The 22,098-nt window shown below is 44.0% G+C and overlaps 1 protein-coding gene across 7 annotated transcripts in view; it reads left to right on the plus strand.

Moving 5' to 3' along the window:
* Jade1 (jade family PHD finger 1) overlaps positions 1–17,454 on the plus strand; it is a 61,131-nt gene extending 43,677 nt beyond the window's left edge. For 4 of the 7 annotated variants that reach the window (NM_001130184.1, NM_172303.4, NM_001130185.1 and 1 more), the window contains exons 7-11: positions 612–779; positions 1,957–2,073; positions 5,060–5,581; positions 10,393–10,510; positions 13,713–17,454. In NM_001130184.1, the coding sequence (NP_001123656.1) occupies positions 612–779; positions 1,957–2,073; positions 5,060–5,581; positions 10,393–10,510; positions 13,713–14,593 (1,806 nt within the window). In that variant the 3' untranslated portion in view covers positions 14,594–17,454. The remainder of the gene's footprint in view (positions 1–611; positions 780–1,956; positions 2,074–5,059; positions 5,582–10,392; positions 10,511–13,712) is intronic. The other 3 variants (XM_030252630.1, XM_006500784.4, XM_030252631.1) reach the window with 1 other exon arrangement.
* The last annotated feature ends 4,644 nt before the right edge of the window (positions 17,455–22,098 follow it).

The raw sequence follows: 22,098 nt of genomic DNA on the forward strand, positions 1-22,098 counted from the left end.
GCCCAGCCACTATCACCTTGGCTTTGGTGCTTTGTTTTGCCTTCGTTCCGTGTCACGCCCATCATGAAAGCAGAGAGAGGTCTGTTGTACCCTCTTGAAGCCTGCAGCCAGGTTGGAGCATTGGCTGCTCAGTGGTTGGAACTGTCTTATGGCTGGGTCTCTTCCGCACCACAGCAACACTCGTTATTTTAGGATCCCTCTTGTCAAGTTCTTGGGACTTCCTGTGCTGAAGACACATGTGGCGTGTCTTTGGAGCTCAGGCACATGGGTGCTTGGAGGTGGGCTGGCATATTTCCTCGAGGGTCAGGATCACAGTTAGGTGGATATGGGCATGTCTACTTTGGTGTGGCTCTGTGAAAATCCTTCTAGATTGTTTTTCAGTTCACAAATAGGGGCTGGGCGATGCCTCGTAAGACTTGCTGACCGCCCTTCAAGAGAACAAAGGCTTGATTCCTAGATCCCACATTGGCTGCTTACAGCAGGCCATTACTCCAGTTCTAGGGGATCCAGCACCCTCTTTTGGCCTCTGTGGGCATTACACAGTGTGTGGCACAGTGATATATAGAGGCAAGACACCCATACACATAAATAACAAAGTTGTGGCCTTACAGGCTTGCTATGGGATCCTCAAGGTGCCAGAGGGCAGTTGGCTATGTCGTACATGTGCCCTGGGAGTTCAGCCAAAATGTTTGCTGTGTCCCAAGAAAGGCGGAGCTATGAAGCCGACCCGCAGCGGAACCAAGTGGGTCCACGTCAGCTGTGCCCTGTGGATCCCTGAGGTAAGCCTGCTTTCTGATAGCATCTTAATTGAGACAGTCCTGGTTTCCTGCTGGGGTTGGGTAGGTGGGAGTGAGTGACTCACAGGCAGCAGTAGAGCTGCTGGGTCCCCTCTGTCCCCAAGCTGATCCTGAGCAGAGCGGGTCTGTGGAGGGGCTTCCTGGAGGCAGCAGTGGCCTGGTGTCCACAAATAGCCCCACTTTTCCATTTCTGGAAACCCTCACGTAGATGACAGCACTCACAGGCCAGGCCTGGCACCTTCACGGCTCTGTCCTGAGGGTAGCCATGCTACTGTCCCTGCCAGTTTGTGTTTGCCAAACTCCGAGTGCAGTACCACAGTGCCCTAGGTCACACTTCTGTGAGCTTTATTTAAATTCTTCCTCGGCTTCCACCTTGTTAATTTCAGGTCTGCTCTAATTTATTTCCAGTCCCAGACCTTAACTAATTTAATTTGCATGGCTTGTGATGAGAATATCATTTGTCATTTAAATTCCAGTATTTTTGGTGTGTGATTTGCTGCATTTTTTTTCCCTCCAGAGGAAAATTGCCTGGGTATGATTTACATGGGAGTTTCACTGGATCTTTTGGTTTAATATTAACCAGTTTGCAGTTCATTATTCCATATTTATCTTGCTAGATTTTTACTTTTAATATAGTTATGTGTTCTGATGTAATACTATTAAATATAGTTTATCTCTTTGCTCATTCTATTATTTAAATATGTTTACAATGGGTTTTTAGTCCTTAAAAATTCTTGTCAATCTAAAGTCTTTTTTTAAAAAAGATTTTATTTATTTGATATATATGATGTACTGTAGCTGTCTTGAGACACACCAGTAGAGGGCATCAGATCCCATTACAGATGGTTGTGAGCCATCATGTGGTTACTGGGAATTGAACTCAGGACCTCTGGAAGAACAGCCAGTGCTCTTAACCTCTGAGCCATCTCTCCAGCCCCTAGCCTTGTTACGATAAGATAGATGTTTTTGCTATCAGATACTTGAAAGAAGTGAAAACTTGTAGAGAGGTCTATAAAGACTGGCAAGCTGGTATCAATGGGGGCTGATCTCTGGGCTCTGCTGCTGCTAGTCCAGAGCTGGGCCCTGGGGCTAGCCCTCAGGTCTGTGTTACGACTCTGATTATCCGTGTCATGCCCATCTGGCTATTTTGGATCTTTAGGTAAGCATTGGCAGCCCTGAGAAGATGGAGCCCATCACAAAAGTGTCTCACATTCCCAGCAGCCGGTGGGCGCTTGTGTGCAGCCTCTGCAATGAGAAATTCGGGGCCTCCATACAGGTAACAATGGCTCAGTAAGCGTAGCTTTGTTTTCCTCCTCTGTGTGCTAGGGAGCAGGGTGGGGGAGGAGGCTCTACACAGCATTCATTGGAGGGTTAGGAGGAGGAAGGTTATCTGGAAATCTGCCTGGGTTTGGAGGCAGTTCCAGTTTGTCTGGCCTAAGCCTAGTAGAGTCCTCTTCTTTTCATAAGCAGACATTCCTGGTAAGAACCGAGGCTTAGATACTCTTGACTGTGGCACTTGAGTTGTCTAGCCTTCCACTGTAGTCTCATTACCACAGACCAGTCTCACAGACCAGAAGTCCTCAGGGCTCCCTGCTGGGGATGCCTGTAGCTGAGGTAGGTGTTGGGCAGGCCTCTGCTTTTACACCGGGAGGGAGTCTGGAGCACACACACACTGCTGCCCTAGTGAACCAGCCAGCATGTAAAAGGCTGATTGATTGCATTTACATGGCCAGGTACAGGTAAGTACAGAAAGTCACGAGGTATGCAGAGTTAATGGGAAAATGGTATCTGTGTGTTGTCTGAAACTCTTGAGTAATTGATTTCTGGGGTTCATTCATTCATTGATATCTAGTCGGTTATGATTTGAGGCCTAGAACACTGTGTTGAAGGTTAATTTGGACTCCAGCAGGGACCCAAGTAGGCCTCAGATTCTTCAGTTTTTGGTTTGTCTGTTTGCTTTTGTTTGTTTGTTTGTTGTTGAAATCTGGTGGACAGAAACACTGTTTGGGCAGCTTCTTTCAATATAGAGAATACAACAGGTACAGGCATGACTTGACAAGTGTGGCCCTGGCTTTAAAACAGTTTCTTCATTTGGTGGAATATGCTATATTTTGGTTGAGCAATGATTCTTTGAGTAAGGTGCCCAAACCACTGACTGGTATTATATCCCCTCCCCTCCCCTCCCCCCTCCCCCTTTTTTTCCTCTTTATTTTGGTTTTTCACGACAGGGTTTCTCTGTAACTCTGGCTGTCTTTAAACTCATTTTGTAGACCAGGCTGGCCTTGAACTCAAGAGGTCGGCTCGCCTCTGCCTCACCAGTGCTGGGATTAAAGGTGGGCTCTTTTCACTTTCTTAACAAGCCTTGAGTGGTTTGACTTTTCACTGTTATGGTTTCTACTGCTGTTCAGGCATTAGTAAAAAATACCAGGGCAGGCACTGGGCAGCTGAGATTTGGCTTTGGGGATCTTAAAGATATGATTTTTGTTGTTGTTGTTGTTAGTAGAATCTGTTGAAAACTAAAATGAATTTGGGCAGAAGGAATCGAGGAGAGGTCAAAAAGGACTTGCGTGTCTGGCGTGTGTGGGAGGATGGCAGTTCCTGTGCCTGGGTTAGCTGCTCTGAGCACATCAACCCTGCTCCTTAGCTGATGTTTCGTGGGAGGCAAACTCGAGCCCTGTCTATTTTTCAAGGAGAGACACTCTTAAGGACATTTATGTTGCCACTGATCTCTGTCCCCAGAGCATTAATTTGAAGAAGGGGCCAAGGAAGGCAGATGACGTTTCATATCTTAACAAAATAAATAGATTGATTTTTATTAAAGAGAACTCCTCTCAGAAATGTCTGCAGCTGGGAAGACTAGTTTGTTTCTGTAACATCTGTTTGCTGAGTCAACCCGAATAGGAACACCCAGAGGAAGGCCGTTTGGCATCTTTTCAAAGTCCCGTATAAGTACTCTGCTGCAGCTCATTTCTCTTTAAGGTTCGAAGGCCTGGGTTAAGTGTAGTTTAAGGCAGACGCAGACTGCACCTCAGTCACCTGCTCCCGCTCTACTTCCCGCTCGGCTTCCTGCTGTGTGGAGAAACAGTGTGTCTTCATGAGAGTGGCCAGGTGTGTCTGCGTGTGTTCTGCCACCAGAGCTGATTGCTTTCACAGGCTTCTTGTAATTGAGGTTATTTATAAAGGTACAGATTAAGCATGGTGCATAGGCTTTCGGTGATTGGAATTGGCGGTGGTGAAGGGGCTGCGGTTGTACAGTAAAGGATTAGATTGTGGCTGGCACTGAAGTGCATCTTAAACGCTGAAGTGATGAGGGGGAAACCCAACTCCAGTCTCTACTCTGTGGTATGTGATGGCAGGGTCTGTTGAATGAGTTTAATTAAGCTTTTCAGCTGGCCTGGAGCACAAGCTCCTTGGTTGTCTGTGCAGCCTGGCATGCCCCAGGGATCCCTTGGCCTCACACAATACAGTTGCTTTTAAGGGACTGGCTTCAGCCTCCAAGAGGTACCTCTTTCTAGGGATTTGCTCAGTGAGATCAGACACGAGAAGTTAATCACTTTGCTCCTGCTGGCCAGAGGCTTGTATCTGGATCAAAGGCACTAAATTGTAGCCCTGTGCAGGCGGGGAGTGAGCAGGGTGTTCAGTGCATCTTGATGAGGCCTGGCCTCTGTGCTGACTTCCTTGGGGCCTAAAGGAAGGGAGCGTCTGCAGCAGGGAGACCTTTCTCCATCCTTCCTGAACTGGGCTCTTGTCTCTCCTTCTTTTCCTCTGGCGTGATCCCTAGATGCTACTTCCATGCTGCTTGTGTTTACCTTCCTGAGTTGGGACCTTTTCCCGCTGGGGGTTGCACTGAGGATTCACAGTCTTTTAAAACTGATCAGGAATGTGTGCACTGAGGACATTGCTATTCACAGTTTTTATAAAACTGCGTTCAAGTCGTGGAGAACTAAATTAAGGCCTCAGAGTATGCGCTGTACATAGAGTGCATTCGCTTGGGGATTGTGCCACCCTCCCCAACAGGAGCCAGTTGTACAGCCCTCCCCCTCCCCTGCTCTGAGATTTCAGTGCTGTGATTGTTTCAAGCAAGTTATAGTTTGCTCTCTGAAAGCTTTACCCTACATTGTGCCCTGACGTTCCTTCAAACCTGTTCATCTTTGTAAAGCTTTTCTGTCTCATTGAGTGTTTCTTTGTCATCATATGGGGTGGCCAGCAGTGGGGGCTCTTGTTGCCACCGCTCTGTAACTGTCTCCCTGTGTTGTTTGCAGTGCTCTGTGAAGAACTGCCGGACAGCCTTCCACGTGACTTGTGCTTTTGACCGTGGCCTGGAGATGAAGACCATATTGGCAGAGAATGATGAAGTCAAATTCAAGTCCTACTGCCCAAAGCACAGCTCACACAGGAAACCCGAGGAGGGCCTGGGTGAAGGAGCAGCCCAGGAGAATGGGGCCCCTGAGAGTTCTCCCCAGAGCCCTCTGGAGCCCTATGGTAGTCTGGAGCCGAATCGAGAGGAGGCCCACCGGGTGAGTGTTCGCAAGCAGAAGCTACAGCAGCTGGAGGATGAGTTCTACACCTTTGTCAACCTGCTGGATGTGGCCAGGGCGCTGCGGCTGCCTGAGGAAGTGGTGGATTTCCTGTACCAGTACTGGAAGTTGAAGAGGAAGATCAACTTCAACAAGCCCCTCATCACCCCAAAGAAAGACGAAGAGGACAATCTAGCCAAGCGGGAGCAGGATGTCTTGTTTAGGAGGCTGCAGCTGTTCACGCACCTGCGGCAGGACCTGGAGAGGGTAATGATTGACACCGACACCTTATAATGACTTAGAGAAGAAGATGTAAAGAGGCGGGCACTTGCCTAGAGATGATAGCCAGTCATTACTCTCAGATCCTTGTACACACTACAGCATGAGGTCATGTTGGTTAAACATATTTATGGGCTGGTAAACTCACTGCATTGTGCAAGACTGCCAGTGTGGGAGTTGCTTTGTGATTATTTCTCCTGTTAATCTTTACTGTTCTCCAAGATCAGATGGGGTGTATCTTCATCCCCTATTCCCTTGTCCTTATAGAGCTGGAGGGAATGGAGCACCAGGAACATGACCAAGGGCTTAACTCAGCAGTTTAGAGCCTGGTTTTGAGAACTGGGATGTATCTGAGTTATGGGGGATGGGGCAGCGGCAGGAATATTCCTTGTTTAACCTGGGGAGACATTTCCTAGGTGCTGATGAAGGGCTCGTTAGAGAGAGCCAAGCACTGCCTCCCATTGGCTCATCTTTGCTTCTAGGCTAATCCACAGGGGCATTCCCAGCTCTGTTGTGGAGAAGAACAGGCTGCAGGTGCTCATGTGTGTGCATGGACTTATATACACCTATTACAGAAGACAGTCTTGGCAGTGAGGTGCTAAGTCATCACAGAGGTTGTGCACATACAGAGTACGATTGTGTGTGGCGCGCATCCCTCTCTGGGTGATGTCTGCGTGTGGTGTGATTCCTGGTGCACAGGGCATTGGGTATGTCTGTGGAGCCCTTAGCAATCTCAGTACACTGCATACATAGACACACACGTGTTTATCACACTCCTGGGTTGCTGATTAAGTGGCTGTTGGCTGCCTGGAGCCTCAGCTGCTGGCACTCCCCTCAGCTGTTTGCTGCTTGGTGCCTCCCCCACTCTCCATTACCTCTGGAGTCCCCGGCTGGACCTTTTTTCCTGCTGCAGGAATAATTAGGAGTGGACTGTCCTCCCCAGGGTCTCCCACTCCCGTAGGTGGTTTTTGACCAAGGCTTGCTAATTGGGGATGCGTCTTGAGCACCTTCCATACCTACTCCCCTGACTGCTAGATACCTATTAAATTCATTAGTGTGGCAGAGATGGTATGCAAGTTGTCTGGCCTGAAGCAGCCTGTGCCGAAAGGCACCCAAGTGGCCTGAAACAGCTAATGCGTATCTCCCTCCAGCTCCTCACTTATTAGAGAGGAGTGATTCATCACCTGCTTGGCAACAGGATCTGACTCATAGGTGATTTGAGATGAGAGCGTAGGCAGGAGAGTGCAAATGTACTTGGCCAAAAGGATCAGTTCTCACAGAGGCTTGCACCACCGTGTTGGAGATGGTCATGCACGTATTTCTAAGTGCTCATTAGAGGCCCTTTTAGTTCATCATCTAATGCTGACTTCTTGAGATGTCCTTTTCTAGACCTTGTTAGGATTCCGGGTAAGGTGGTGGGTGCTAGTTAGGCTAAGGGGAGGTGGGAGCAGGTTGGTTAGGCTCCCACACAACCCCTGGTGGTCAGTTCGAAGAACCACATGCACTTGTGGTGTGTTCTTGAGAAAGGGATTCAGGGTTAATGGGTATTTTGTTGAGAAGCTACATCCTAACCCAACAACTGCTGTAATTGGGGTGCATGGAGTCAGATAGCCGTTGGGAGGGGAGGCGAGAAGTCTCATGTTTTGACTGTGTTTGTTTAACAATCACCACAGAATAAAAGTGTAGAAAATGCTTGGGTGTATTAACTCTTTTTCTGTATTTAAGTTACTGAGACTAACATATACTTCTAATTAAATTCTCAACTTTTTTTGGAGTCGTCATTTTGCGTTTAAGTAGAATAATGCCTGTGGTGCATAAGGGAATAAATCAGGATTTGTGTGCACCAGTGCCTGTGTATGTGTGTGTGTGTGTGGCATTACTCAACATTCAGTATTAAAGAGTCTACGGTTTTAATGCAGTCAGTGTCAGTTTAAAAGGGGCGTATTTATAATGACATGTTATGTTTTCCCCCTGCCATGAGGACTGTCTGAAAGCTGAAGTCTATGGCAGGCCCTGGAGAGTTGTACAGTGCTCTGCAATTATAAAAAAGTGTATCAGACCAAGGCCTTATCAGGGCAGCCATGACAAAAGAAAAAGTCCAAAGGTACAATTAACTTGTCTTCTCAGTAAGTTAGTGGTCTGTCTATTTTTATGAACTATCAGCACATGGTAGGCACTTGAGCCAGTCGATGTAGGCGACTGGACCGGAGGCATGTGGTCATTCCTGAACAAGTGAGTGGCACTCAGCACATGCACGTGACTCAGTGATTACGTTAATTGTTCTTTCTGGCAAATTAACACCTCGGGGGCCTTGCACACCTGGGTACCAGTTCTGGACCAGAAAGCTACGTGACAGGAATAGGTATCAGGAGGCTCTAAATGAGATGGTTGGTAATGTGGCGAGTGTAACTTCCAGCTTCCGGAGGCAGTCATCTTACTCTGGGATTCCTGACTACCTCCCTGAACTACTAGCTTGGATAAAGACATCCTGCACTTGCTGTAGTTGGTATGGAAAGGCTCCAAGTCCTGGGGGACAGTCCTGTGCATTTGTCACTCAGTGGAACATAACTTTTTGAAAACTCAGTGCGACCTCAGTTGTTGACTAAACAAAAGTGCACGCGAGGCTTCAATGTGGCAGGCACTGCGTAGGGCTCAGGAAACCCACTGCAAGGTCTCCTGCCTGTTCTGCTGCTGCTCTCAGGATGCAACAGTAACATTCTGGAAAACTAAGTGCAAACTGGAGTGGGGGCGGGGGCGGTCATGGTTTCTGTTTGTGAACTTGCTTTAAGGGGAAAGTTGACTTGGGTTTAGCCTGATGTCAGACGGTGAGGTTTGGGGGCCTGCTGCTAGCCGCTGAGGGAAGGTGAATTGAGTGGCCAAGCTCTCTGGGCAAAGACCATGTCTAGATTTCTGCCAAGAATTCCTTTTTGTTTTGTTTTGTTTATTTTGGGGTCAGCCAAAGCTGGATCAAATAGGCATTAGAGAGCACAACTGTAAATTATGGCTTTTTTTGTTTTGTGGGTTTATTGAAATGTTATTTATCTGAGGTCACTGGAAGGAAAAGGTTTTTTTGTTTTGTCTTTTCTCTCCTTACTAAGAGGCTGTGTTAAAGCCTTTGCTGGCACAGAAGCCATCAGAGCTGAGATTCCTGCCTTCCCTATTCATTTTCATGGGTCAGGCTTAAGATGTTTCTGCACACCTGAGTTGAATGTGAGCATGAACTATAATAATGCCCACTTCATGTCTCCCAAAATCAGACTTTTCATGGGAAGCTGGCTTATGTGTGTTGTCAGAGGTTGGAATTTGTGATGAGGGTTTAGGTTTGATCCTTTCTTTGTTTCTGAGTTCCCACCATAATCTCATCTGGGTGATAGAAGGTTCTGTTAGCCACTTTCAGCCCCAAGTTGGTTAGGGTTTTTCTAAAGAGCACCTTCTTCCTTGCCTGGGATTATGGCTATCCCTTAGGCAGGCAGGCCAAGTGACATATTTAATTCAGACAAGGAGCATAATTTTCTTTTTAATCCTTTATTAATTGAACCTAATAGTATTAAGAAGTTATTAATATAGAAATAGAGGCAGGAACTCCCTGATAGTGCATCATTAGGGTCAGCAAAATCCGGTAGTATTTCCCTTCATGGCCCATGTCCTCATGTAGGTCCCAGCCTGGAGCACAGCTGGGAGTGTGAGGATGGAGAAAGGTCTGAAGACTGAGGGGATATCTGTGTCAGCCAGTGTGCAAAACTGCATGGCTTGTGTCAGAGAAGCAGCTAGTGACCTTTGAACTTGCACTTACAGTATGATACAAGAAAGACTGCTCAAAAGGAGGATGCATTTTTAGCACACCCTAGATGCTAGCCAGTGGGGAGCATGTAGTCATTTTCCACTTCTGCCCCTGCTGCTGAGGTGGCTGAGGTCTTACGGGCATCTTTCTGAAGAAAGGTTCAACTGTTCAGCGGTGGGCTGCACCTGATGTTCTGTCTTTATGCCCAAAGGATCAGTGGGGTTTAGTGCCTTTATTCTTTACTTTTGTACTTAATGGTGACTGATGGTTTTAAGAGTAGGGAATAATGACTCTGGAAGCCTCGACTACTGACCACAAACTAATACATATGTGTGTGATTTGAAGAAGTCTTCTGTCCGATTGAGTGGGGAATCTCAGCACAGTGGTCTTTCCGTTACAGATAAACTAGAATGCGGGTGAGGTTAGTAGCAGGTTTAAACTGATGATCCATAGATCCAAAGATTTGCTGGGGATGCTGGGGCAGTTCCCCGGCATTTGCACACCTCACTGGAATGAATATGCTGTAGTGGCTGGCTATTTGCAAAGTTGTACCCAGTGAACCAAGCAGCTCATTTGATTTTCTAGAGGACTTTGTGCAGGGGTTCCTTTTATGCCATTGACCTGGAAGATACTTGATAGAAGTATTCAGGGAGGTTGCTTCATAATTGCTCAAACTATTTACAATAAGATTTCTGAGAAGACACTGTTGGATGGTAAGCGGAGCTCTCTGGCACAAGGCAGCAAGTCCTGATTAGATAGTAGGGGGTCTCTACATTGCAGACTGGTGGGGAAGAGTGGGACTCTGCCTATCTCTGCTACTCCCCCAGTGTAACTTCATGGTTGCTACAGATACGAGGGAATGAATAAGCAGAATTCTTCTAGTGGTAGGGTATGTTTTGATTTCAAATCTCTGTCAAGGTCTTAGTAGGGCCAGTATATCTCAGGTAAAGGAGAAATGAAAGCATTGAAGTATCGTTACCATATTGCTCACTTAGAATCTTTATTCTCTACATTCTAGGTTCGGAACCTCACTTACATGGTGACCCGCAGGGAAAAGATTAAACGGTCTGTGTGCAAAGTCCAGGAACAAATTTTCACTCAGTACACTAAGCTCTTGGAGCAAGAAAAAGTTTCAGGTATGCATAAAGCCCTAGATGTAGGGCAGGGGTTTGAAGCCTTGACACTGCTGTTGAGGGAAAACAGTTGTTCTTCCAATTTGTCCTGTAGAAAGTTTTCAGTAGCACAGCTGTTCATATTCAGGGAACACCTTTAAACATTAAAGACATTATATTGGAGGGAAGGAACAGAATTTGGCATTAAATAGGCTTTGAGACCTGTAGCATCTCCCTGATGACCAAGTAGAAGCAAGTCATAGACCTTAATTTCTCTCTCCAATTTCATGTAAAGTGGGGATGCTATCTCAAGTTACCTAAGTATCAGGATATGGGAAGGAAAACAAACTGTAGCACATTGCAGAGCTGTTGATAAACATGGGGATAGCTACAAAGGTGTGACTTCATGGTCTAGCTTTTGGAGCAATCTACCATTGTAAATACTTGCTAAGACTACTTACCACATACACGCATTTCCTAACACTCATGGTGGACTTCTGAAGGGATGGATGAGATGGAAGTCTGCGTGGGCTGGGCATTTAATTAATTAATTATCTTCTATTTACATTGTTCTAGCCAGCCAAAAAGGAAGAGAAATATGGGAATATGCTTCCTCTACTCTGGAGAGTGTGTCAGTTATTAATGTTGGCCAAGTGTTTCACTCTGGGATTCATATGATCTTCAGTTAGTCTGGTATAGAATCATGACCTCTAAAATGTGCGATTAGCACCAGTGTTCTTGATGATAAGCCCCAGAAAGTAGGTAGTGTAAGATTTCATGGAGGAAGTTGGTCCTGGGATACCTCAGGGAGCAGGTGGGTCTTAGGCTGGCCTTCAGTGGAGAAGGATGAGCGACTCCACCTTGGTTTGCCCTTTGAAGTTCCAGCAGCAGCACTCTTGGCACTTGCTTGTGTGGAGAGTCATTGTTCATTCAGTCTTTGGATTTTTTCCCTAGATAATTATGGCATCCAAGCAACATAGTAGAGATAACCTGGTTAGCGGAGCACACAAAAAAGACTGAGGGGAAGTTTTCAGCCATACTCTCCTCTTCAAGTGCCTCATACTTTTAAATGTGTTCTTGCTAAGATTAAGTATTTTTCAGAGGAACCAAGTGTCTTTCAGTATCTGGAACTTAAAACTTCAGTTGTAAACTTTGAAAGTAAGTTTTCCAAGTAGTGTCATTGGTTAAAGACAATGTAGTTTAGATTCTTTAAGTTCACTCTGTATCTCTTTGGTGTCTGGGATGGTTGATGGTAGTATACAGAGGCCTCCTAGTTGAAGCTTTTGGTACTTGCTAAGGAGTCAGTGATAAAGGATGATGTGTGTGTGGCTGGAATGGAGTCCTTATTTTATGGGTATCCCCGGCAGCTGCTTGCATCATGGTTGAGATTTGTACTTGGCTCTTCTCAAGGGGTCAGAACATATTTTGGGTTAGAACTGAAATGTAGTTCATCCAGAAGTCCTGCTGCTGCTGAACATGGCGGCTTATACTTGTTAGCATTCTGGGGGCTGAGGTAGGAGGAGTGCCAACATTTTAGTCAGCTGGACTAGGTTGTGAGTTCTAGGTCACGCTAGGCTACAGAATGAGACCTTGTTATTAGAAAACAAAAGCAGAAATTCAGAAAAGAGAAACAAATCTTTTCTTCATTTTGAGCTGAACAGCAATTACAACCATTTGAAAAGACTTTATTGTTGTGGGATGCTATGCAAATGCAGCTGAAGCCCCCAAGAGTGGCTTTTCTTTCTCATTTCTAAGCTGGGATGCTTAGTTTCCTGCCCTTAAAGACACTTTCAAGGGAGATGCCCATGACTTTACATGTGTCTTTTAGAGTTCATGGCTCAAACTTTTGCGATTCTGGGAACTAGTTAGGGTCATTTTGTGGAATGAGAGCTTCTTTAGTGGAAGTGGTACTTAAGGGAGGCCTGCCTGAGCTTCAAGTCAGGTAGATAGAAATTATAGTTCAGACAACACTGGGCCTTCTCCATCTTTGTTTGCTTTAGGGGCATTTCAATAAAAAACAAACAAAAAATACACTTCAAATGCCATCAAGATCGACTCCAGTGATTGTTTTCGGAGAAAGCAGGCATTTTCAGATGAGCAGCTTGTAAAAAGGACCTCAGCTGTGTTGCTGTTAAGGTCTTGTGGGTTGTAAGGTCTTATGAGGGTTCCTGTAGTACACAATGGAACTGAACCTTGTGGTTCACATCTTAAGAGGAGACAAAACATCGAGACTTGCTGTTTTGTAGTTGGTCTTGAGACTCTTATAGAACCATGGTCCTTATGAATTCCCCAGCAGTTTTCAGACCAGCGTTATAAGGTTTATTAATGAGTATGAAACACATTTTCGTGGATCATAACTAACAGACAAAACACTAGGGTGTGTCAGGCTGGAGAGTGGTTAAGAGTATTTTGCTGCTTGAATATTTCAGAGGATCTGGGTTTGATTCCCAACACCCACATAGCAGCTCACAGTCTATTAGAATAAACTCTAGGTCCAGAGGATCTGATGCCCTCTGCTGGCGTCCACGGGCACTGTACCCTATATAGTACAGACATACATGCAGACAAAACACTCATACACATAAAATAAAAAATGATTAAAAAAAACAGGAAGTGCCAGTTTCTAATGAGATGAGAATTGATATTCATAAATTCATAAAATGTAAGCTTTTACTAGGTTAAGCTATGAAATGTGAGTTTTGTGATTTGCATAAAAGACTGATTTAATGATTTAACAACTTGAATGACAGGTTGACCTCCACGCATTTTCCATACAGCGAATGAACTTTGCTTCTTGTATTACATGTCCAGAATTACCGTGAGCACTTACCTGTGTTCAGTTTGCACATTTACATGTACTTGTCCTCCGTGGTCCTCTGAGAAAGAAACTTAGAAGCTCTGCTTAGTCTCAGAGAGGAAAGTGACTGGTAGATGGGACAATTGCTGCTATGTAGAGGTAGTGGCCGCCATTGGACAGATTTCAAATGGATTCCCCAAAGTTTCATAAAAAACTGTATTTTAGTGGCTTTGGATTAAAAAGAAAGATCTAGTATACTGACTACAAAGATTGAAAGCAGATTCTTGAAGCAGGTCATATCTTTTTTTTTAAAACAAAGTGCTGCTGCTGCTTGCTTGGGTGGGAAGTTTGTATAATGATGTTTCCAGTCTAGAATGTTATGAGTTTGGGTTTGCTTATGTAATTTTTCCTCTGGTTTTCTGTTCCTAGGTGTGCCTTCTTCCTGCTCCTCCGCACTGGAGAACATGCTTTTTTTCAACAGTCCTTCTGTGGGCCCCAATGCTCCCAAGATAGAGGACTTGAAATGGCATTCTGCATTCTTCAGGAAACAAATGGGCACTTCCTTGGTTCATCCACTGAAAAAGTCCCATAAACGAGATGCAGTGCAGAATAGTTCTGGGACCGAGGGCAAGACCTCGCATAAGCAGCCAGGTCTTTGTGGTAGAAGGGAGGGGCTGGAGGTCTCAGAAAGCTTGCTGAGCTTAGAAAAGACTTTTGCAGAAGCACGTCTCCTATCATCAGCACAACAGAAAAATGGTGTGGTGACCCCAGACCATGGGAAAAGAAGAGACAATCGTTTTCATTGTGATCTCGTTAAAGGAGACTTAAAGGACAAATCTTTTAAGCAGAGTCACAAGCCTCTCAGGTCCACAGACACATCCCAGAGGCATCTGGACAACACAAGAGCTGCCACCTCCCCTGGAGTAGGGCAGTCAGCACCTGGCACCAGGAAGGAGATTGTGCCCAAGTGCAATGGCTCCCTAGTCAAAGTGCCTATAACACCTGCCAGCCCAGTGAAAAGCTGGGGAGGATTCCGGATTCCAAAGAAGGGGGAGCGGCAGCAGCAAGGAGAAGCCCATGATGGGGCCTGCCACCAGCACTCAGACTGCTCCCATCTGGGTGTAAGCCGAGCTCCAGCCAAGGAGAGAGCGAAGAGCAGGTTAAGAGCTGACAGTGAGAATGATGGGTACGCCCCTGATGGGGAAATGAGTGACTCAGAGAGCGAGGCATCAGAGAAGAAATGTATCCATGCCAGCAGCACCATCAGCAGGAGGACAGATATCATCAGGCGAAGCATCTTGGCCTCTTGATGAAACAGCCGGTGTGGAAGCACATGGCTTGTTGCCGTGTGCTGAGGAGAGCTCTGATAATAGGGGCAAGCAAATACCCATTGTTTCTGAGCTACAGACATACTTCCTTGCAATTCAGATTGAATTTTTTTCCAGAGTCATTTATAAATCATTGTGAGAAGTTTGTGTTATTTGCAACTTGTTGAGGAAACAGAAGAGTAGACTGTAACCATAAGACACTAAGATTAGAACCTGAACTAAACACTATAAAAAAAAAACCAACAAATGAAGTAACTTTGCAGAGGGCCAGGCTTGAATAGCACCATGTATTATTGCCCTCTACATTCTCCCCAAAGCACAAACTCTTGAATACTCACTCTTACAGAATCATAGAATTCTGTGTGGTGAACAAGTCCTATTTCTAGAAGCCCTCATGTACCATTTATAGCCCACAAAGCTTATTTTCTAGGAATGGTAAATGCTGACGGCATTTGGCTCCCAGGCTGTGTGGTATGAGGAGCTGAGGTTCTGAAGCTTCACAACACTGGGATCTTGCACATGTGGCATCCAGGGGAAGAGTTTACACAACAGGCATTGCTGGAAGGCTGCAGGGACAGAGCAGAGCTGCTGCACTGAGATTTGGGGCCCGTGTAGCAAGGTCCCGAAGCCCTGAGTGGGCTGTGGACACAGGACGGGTGGAGGAAAAGTTGTCCAGAAACTTCTGTGAGACAGGGCAGCTGAGGCCCAGGTGTTACTAGTCCGCTTGACCTTCCTCTTTCCTAACTGCTGGCCTTTGGATCCAAATGGGATTTCCCTGGCTACTGCCAGTACTTGGCCATCTGGCTTCCAATAATACAATGGTTATTCAAGTTCAAGTGATGAACTTCTGGTGACTCTCACTCTACAGAGTCAACCACTAGTGCATATTTGGGAAATCCAGGCTTCCACCATGAGTGGATTCCTTAAGCAAAAAGGAAAACAAAAAGCAAAATAGGTTATATTTTAAAATATAGAAAGGCAATAAGTTGCATCAAGGTTATACAGGAAAGAATTCAAAGTGTATCCTTGAATAGGTTTCTGGAGTTGGAGTTCTAAACTCTGATTTGTAACTTGGACTTTCGAATTGCAAATGGCAATAACTAGTAAGTTATCAGCAATAATAAATTTAGCATTAAATTTGAGTATAATGTTCTGTTTTTGCACTCCTCATATAGTGCATATGTATTCAGACAAGTGGATAGTGTTAAAGTCCTGTTATTTTCTTTGGAATTCAATGTAGTTGTGAATCAAAATTAAGAGAAGGGAAGTTTCATTAGCAATGAGATTTAGAATTAAGGGCATTTGGAATAAGCCCAGTTTCCCCTAAATTACCCTTAGTTTATTAATATCAATGTTCAGATTCCTGACTCATTTATACATCTGTTTCCATGTGGCAGGGACATTCTGATATTTAATGAGCAATGCTTTGAGTTTGTAGAAGCTTTCAAGTCTTCCAGATGATTGTCAACAACAGAAAAGGCTTATTGAATTCCATCTTGCTATGCAAGTTTTATCAGATGATCAAATGACAGATCTGATGCATCTCATCGTATGTATGACATTTTCAAACTAAGTCTTAACTTCTCAAGTACATTGTAGTAGCTAATTCAGGGGAGGGGAAAGGATGACCCAGGTTTTAGATTGACTATTTTTTGAGCTATGGAGCTCCTTTGAGACTGCTGTCCAGATCAGCTCGTTGCTACTGGTATTCGAAGATTCTCAGGAGTCCAAGTTGTACTTTTGCTTGTAGCCTAATTTAAAAATGAGATGTTTTGCATCTGAGCAAAAACCTTTTGCTGGATACAGGAAAAGGCTGGACTCTGATCTAGTTATCTTTTGATTACAGCAACAGCTCTGGGTGAGAATAGAATTTATAGAGGAATAATCTGTGAAGCCATAGAAAGAAACCCTAAATTAATCTAGTGAGTATATGGCCTCTCACCATTTTAGGAGGCACCAGATTCATTTGCACTATTAGGAATGCTAGTTTTGTGCAAAAATAAATGCCTTACCTGTTTCCCCCCACATTTAGGTTGAAAAGCTTTCAAATGTTCCAAGTTATGCTGAACCAAAAACAAATAAAACAAAATGAAAAAAAAAAAAAAAAATAATAATAAAAAATTTCCCCCACAAAAACATAACAAAAAAAAAAAAAGCCCACACGTTTAATTACTGCTTTGAAATGCAATGGTATAGAGCACGGTTTCTGACAGTGTAATGATAGCTTTGTAAGTTAGTTCATGTCATGCTGGGAACTCTGTATGAGGCGGCCACAGGCAGCAGCAGCCCACCTACCTACCCACTTGCATTCTATTAGTATTGAGCTTTTTTGTTTGTTTGTTTGTTCTTTTGAATCTTCCTTGTGCATCCTGACCAAGAAATATCTTTGATTATGATCAATGTATTATGTCAAAATGTAGGCTAGTTGAACTTTTGTAAAGTTGCCTGGAATGTCATTTGTTAGGTTATAAACACAAAATTTAAATGAAGGGTTTTATGTGTTGTGTACAAATCTTAATTATTTTAAAATGGACAGACTTGTCATTACATTTGTAACCTTGTACAGAGGATTTTTCACTATGTGCCTAGCTTGGTGTCCATTCAACTAAAATTGAAAAAAAAAAGGTGCATGAAGAGTTAAAATCAGAAGTTAAACAAAGTCTATGTAGAGATGACTATTTTATATTACATGGCCCAATCCTGTATTTATTTCTACCCCCTTTTTGAAAGTATTTATAAAACTAGTTGAAGACAGCTGTATTTTTTTGTTGAACTATTTAGTAGAATTTGTGCCTTTTTGTCTGTATGTGAATAAATGCTGTACATTTTGCAATACATTTTAAGTGTCTGTTGAAATCTGCTTTTGGGTAAGGTTTCTTAAGTGGTGGGCTTGTTGTGTCAGTTTATATTGAGAATGAGAACTGTATGGAACATTACCTACACTGTAGAATACAGACTCACTGGGCAGTGTTACTAGCAGTTTCCCTGGATGCTGCCCGTTTGTCACTACCTCCTCCTCTTCCCATGCTACCTTTGGCTCTTTAAAGAATATAATTTGAATCTTAACACACTTAATTGTTGAAGTAACATACATGTTAGGGTTTAAAGGCTGAGCCTTTACTATTCACATCACCTTAGTCAAATCACTAAGCCTCATGAGCCTGTTTTCCCAATTTTTGAAGAGATTTATGCCACCTTGCCCAGCATATGCCTATAATCCTGTAACTTGGGAGGTTCAGATAGATCCACTAGGGGTCACCTCAAAAAAATCTTCAAATTGATACCCCTAAAAGACATAATTGGTTGTAGCTCCGAGGGAGAACACTTGTCCAGCATGTGCAAGACCCTGGTTTCCATCTCTCCTGCAAAAAACAAATATCTTGGTGTCTTACTGGAGTTGCAGTATTTTAAAGCATTTCACAGATTAAACTGTGGTAAGCCATATATACAATTTTACTAATAGGAGACCCAGGAATCCGCAATGAGCTGATGTTATTCCTGAAGGTTATATTTATGAAGTACTTAACATTTTTTTCAGAGTGGTTTCCTTAAATGCCTTTGAGCACAGAACACTGGAACAGTAGGTCAAATAAGAGGAACTGACCTACATCCCACAAAAACAATTTCCAAGATCACAGCATTGGGACTTGACAGAACTGGGCCTCGTTCTAACTTTTAGTTTTTGAGAATTTGCAGTGGGGAACCGTCTTAGACAATCAGCAGTTAAATGCACCTTCATGTTGGGAGCAGGAAGCCTGATAAAACAGTGTACCCATCCAGGTAGATTATGATTAGAGGCAGTGGTGCCATATCATTATGACTCAAATTTAAAATTTGTAAGCGTCTTTTCTAACATGAATTATCCAATAGTTGTCTCAACCCTTGTTTATTTCTCCTTGTCCTCCTTAGTGACTATTTACTTGTGTTGCTTGCTCTCATAAGGCTCCAGAGAGAAATAACTGTGATTCTTCTTTAAGGTCTTCAAGTTGAATAATCATAATAGCTCCCTAGGGAAATTAAGTCCCCAGGAGCCAAAGGAAGGGCCTGGTGTTGGCAATTCTATAATCTGTGATGGGAAATGTGGCACCAGGGATTTGAGTTCATGTTTCCACCCAAATCAAGGAGAAAATGCTTCTGCCTTTGAAACATTAGCCATCTGCAACAAACTGCCACTAATTGCAACGCTGAAATCTTTCCTCCAGTTTCTCTTTAAGGCTTAGCACTGCACTAGATAATACAGCCTTGTCTATGCCAGTTTGGAAAACCCTCTCCATAAAGGATGAAGTCAATCTAATCTGGCCTCCTGTCCACTCCTTGATCTCTGCCGCTCTCCATGCAGCTCAGTTCTTTTTCTGAGTGGACTGCTTTCTCAAGGGAGAATAATTCTCAGGTTAAACGGATACTTGAGGTTTGGATATTTCTCTTCAGGCAGTGACACCCAGGGCGTCTTTTTTGAGGGCTTTTCTTCGATGGTTCGTTGTCAGGGTTTCTATTGTAACACCCCAACATTCCCCATTTCTGTGTTTCCATCATCACTATATGGTTCTTCATTTCTTGCTAGATTGTTGCAACAGCTTAGTCTTGTTTCCTTGACTCAAGCTGTGCTGAAATGAACTCCTGCTTCCTCTAATTAGCTGTAACCTTGCCAATGCTATCTCCACAGTGACAACTTCCAAATGGCAGATTCTGTCATTCTGTACAGCCTTCAGAGGAGCCTCCAGACTTGGTAATTAGACTGGGCTCACCAAGGGGCAAGCACTGGTCTGTATAGAGTACACCGATTTGTCTTTAGGCAGGCACTGTTCTCTTTTTGCCAATGAGGAAACTGAGGCTTTCCATCTGTGGGGTGATTTGGAAACCATTCCCGATAGTCTGAGTCTCCACCCTCTGCTGATCTCAATATGAAAGCAGTTCACAAAAAGCAGTCCAAATGCTCTTGAGGACATACAGGTCTATATATATGTGAACTTCATTTCATTAAATCATCTATAGTAAAATCAATTGTTTTCGCTTAGCACATCATGCTAAAGAGACTATGAGCATAAAATGATAGAAGTCCAGTCTGTTATGGATTATGTTCTGCCTTTTGGTTAGGAAGAACGGAATTACTTTAGCCATATGCTTTCATGTAACATATATATCTACAGTAAGACAAATAAATGCACATATGATTAGGTAAAATAATACTGCTGTTAAGAATGCAAAGAATTCCGTGTAGTTCAAAAAATGTTTGTAAGATAAAATTGTTTAAAATTGGTTTCTTGACAACAATGCCTAATATTAAGACTAATGTTTTGACACTTTAAATAGAACTAATGCAAAAATCTCCCAACCTTTTTTTTTTCGTTTTTTGTGATACTGAGCATAACAAAGCTGGTCATTAGTCATTGGTGTAAATGGATGAGCAGTGCTGCATGGTGTGATGGTGAGTGCCTATAACCCCAGCAGAAAAAAAAGAAACAAACAAAATGTAATGCCAAGTCAAGTAGCAAAGCAAAGCAAAACGAATGACAGTGCCATTCATAAAGGGCTGCCAGCCAGTAACATGGCCTAGCTTGTATGTGACTGGGCTTTCGTAGTAGAGCTGCCAACTGTGGGACGGGGGTTGTTTTACCTACTTGTTTGGCTGGCTGGTCTAACTTCAGGATTATTTCTAATGTAAAACAATCTCTTCCTGAAGCACATCTTTTCCTCCGTTGTTTCCCCACATAGTAGCCTCAAAGGCAGAGTCTCTTCCTCCCCAGCTGTGGCTCTGTGCTGTTTGCTTAGAAACATAGGATTTTCCATTACTTGACTGATTTTTAGGATTTGGACACTAGTTTTCTAGGTGTGGAAATATGTACAAATATGACTTTATATCTACTAGAAGTTGACTTTATATCTACTAGATAGACAGTCACCCAAGGAGATTGTCAAGGCACTAAAAAGGGGCTTTCGAATTAGTGCTTAAGTCAGAAAGGGCAGGATATGATATTAAGACTCATGAAGGTGGCTGATGAATGACACGTGCACACAGATGAAGCTCCAGGAGAGCAGTCACCCTGTGAGGTAGATGAGGTAGAGGGAAACTGGAAAACAGGAGAGTTGGGTGTGCATCCAGGAGGGCTCAGATCTCACTGAGGAATGCTCTCCTCCAGTGAGTGGTACAAAGGACTTGGACTTCAGCTTTATAACACAGCTTTCAGTGCCTCAGGAAACCCACACCGCACTTCAAATAACAGAGATGGGAGGGAAGGCAAAGTCTTTCTTCCCTTGAACTTTATTTGAGCAGTGGTAAGAAGCCATTTAGAAAAAGAGCCCTGCAGAGTGTGCAGCAAGGCGGACACAGAGGCAAAGGTTCCTCTGAAAGCCCAGAGAAGTGTCACGGGGCTTCTGCCTGTAGAATATGGTCAGCATAGAATGGGATTGGCACCTGTATTTAGGTGAGAGTGACATACAGACCTGGAGCCTGCACCCAATACTCTTTCCTTCCCTTAGTATCTAATTTAAATTTAATGGACGTGTTAGCAAATTTTATGTCAACTTGATACAAGTTAACAGTCATCTGAGGAGGAAACCTTAATTGACATAATGTCTCCATAAGAGTGGACTGTGAGCAGGCAAGCCTGTAGGGTATTTTCTTAATTAGTGATTGATGTGGAAGAGCCAAACCCTCTGTGGGTAGTGCCATTCCTGGGAGAGTGAGTGGTCTTGGGTTCTATAAAGCAAGCAGGGTGAGCCAGGAGCAGCAAGCCAATAAACAGTTTCCCTCTATGCCCTGGCTGCTTAAGATAAAGATGCTGCATGGAAATGTGAGTGAAATAAACGATCTTCTCCTCACTAATAATCTAATTAAGGCACTGGATTAGCTTTATCCTACCTTACTCTCGTTTGCCCTTTGTTTTTGGTTACGTTCTGCAGAACACAGTCGCAGACACAGAGGCTGGAGTTGGAGGCCTTCTGCCTCTGCCTCAATGCAGATTGTTTTAAATGGCCGCTCCCTGTTTCTCTCTCCCTTCCCCTCTGGAGCTGCCTATCTTCCCCCTTCACAGATTCTTTTCCTTTTTCTAGTTTTCCTCGGCAGTTCTAGTTCTCTAGCCATGCCCTTCTTGCTTCCGTGCCATCCTCCCCTGGGCAGACAGGCATTTTTTGGACTCTGTACTTTACCCTGTTACTTCCCCGTCTCCAGTTACTGGAACCTAGTGACTGTTCTTCCTGGCTGTGCTGTTAGTTCCATCCATCGGTGTGACAGCTCTGGAGGACAGCTGGGAAGTCTAGTATGCTGAGCATAGATGAGGGTTTAGTTACTGACTCACGCTCCCAGGCTTATGTAGAGAAACGCTAGTATCAACAGTGTTTCAACCATCAGAGCATTGAAAATACTCCAGATGAAAGAGACAAAAATCCAACTGATGACCCAGATATGCCAAATGCCAAGGCGGAGAGCATAAGAGACATGAAAAGCCAGGGCAGCATGAGTCCTCTGAAAATTACTAATTCCACAGTAA

The sequence above is a fragment of the Mus musculus genome, chromosome 3, assembly GCF_000001635.26.
Source record: "Mus musculus strain C57BL/6J chromosome 3, GRCm38.p6 C57BL/6J".
Taxonomy (NCBI): domain Eukaryota; kingdom Metazoa; phylum Chordata; class Mammalia; order Rodentia; family Muridae; genus Mus; species Mus musculus.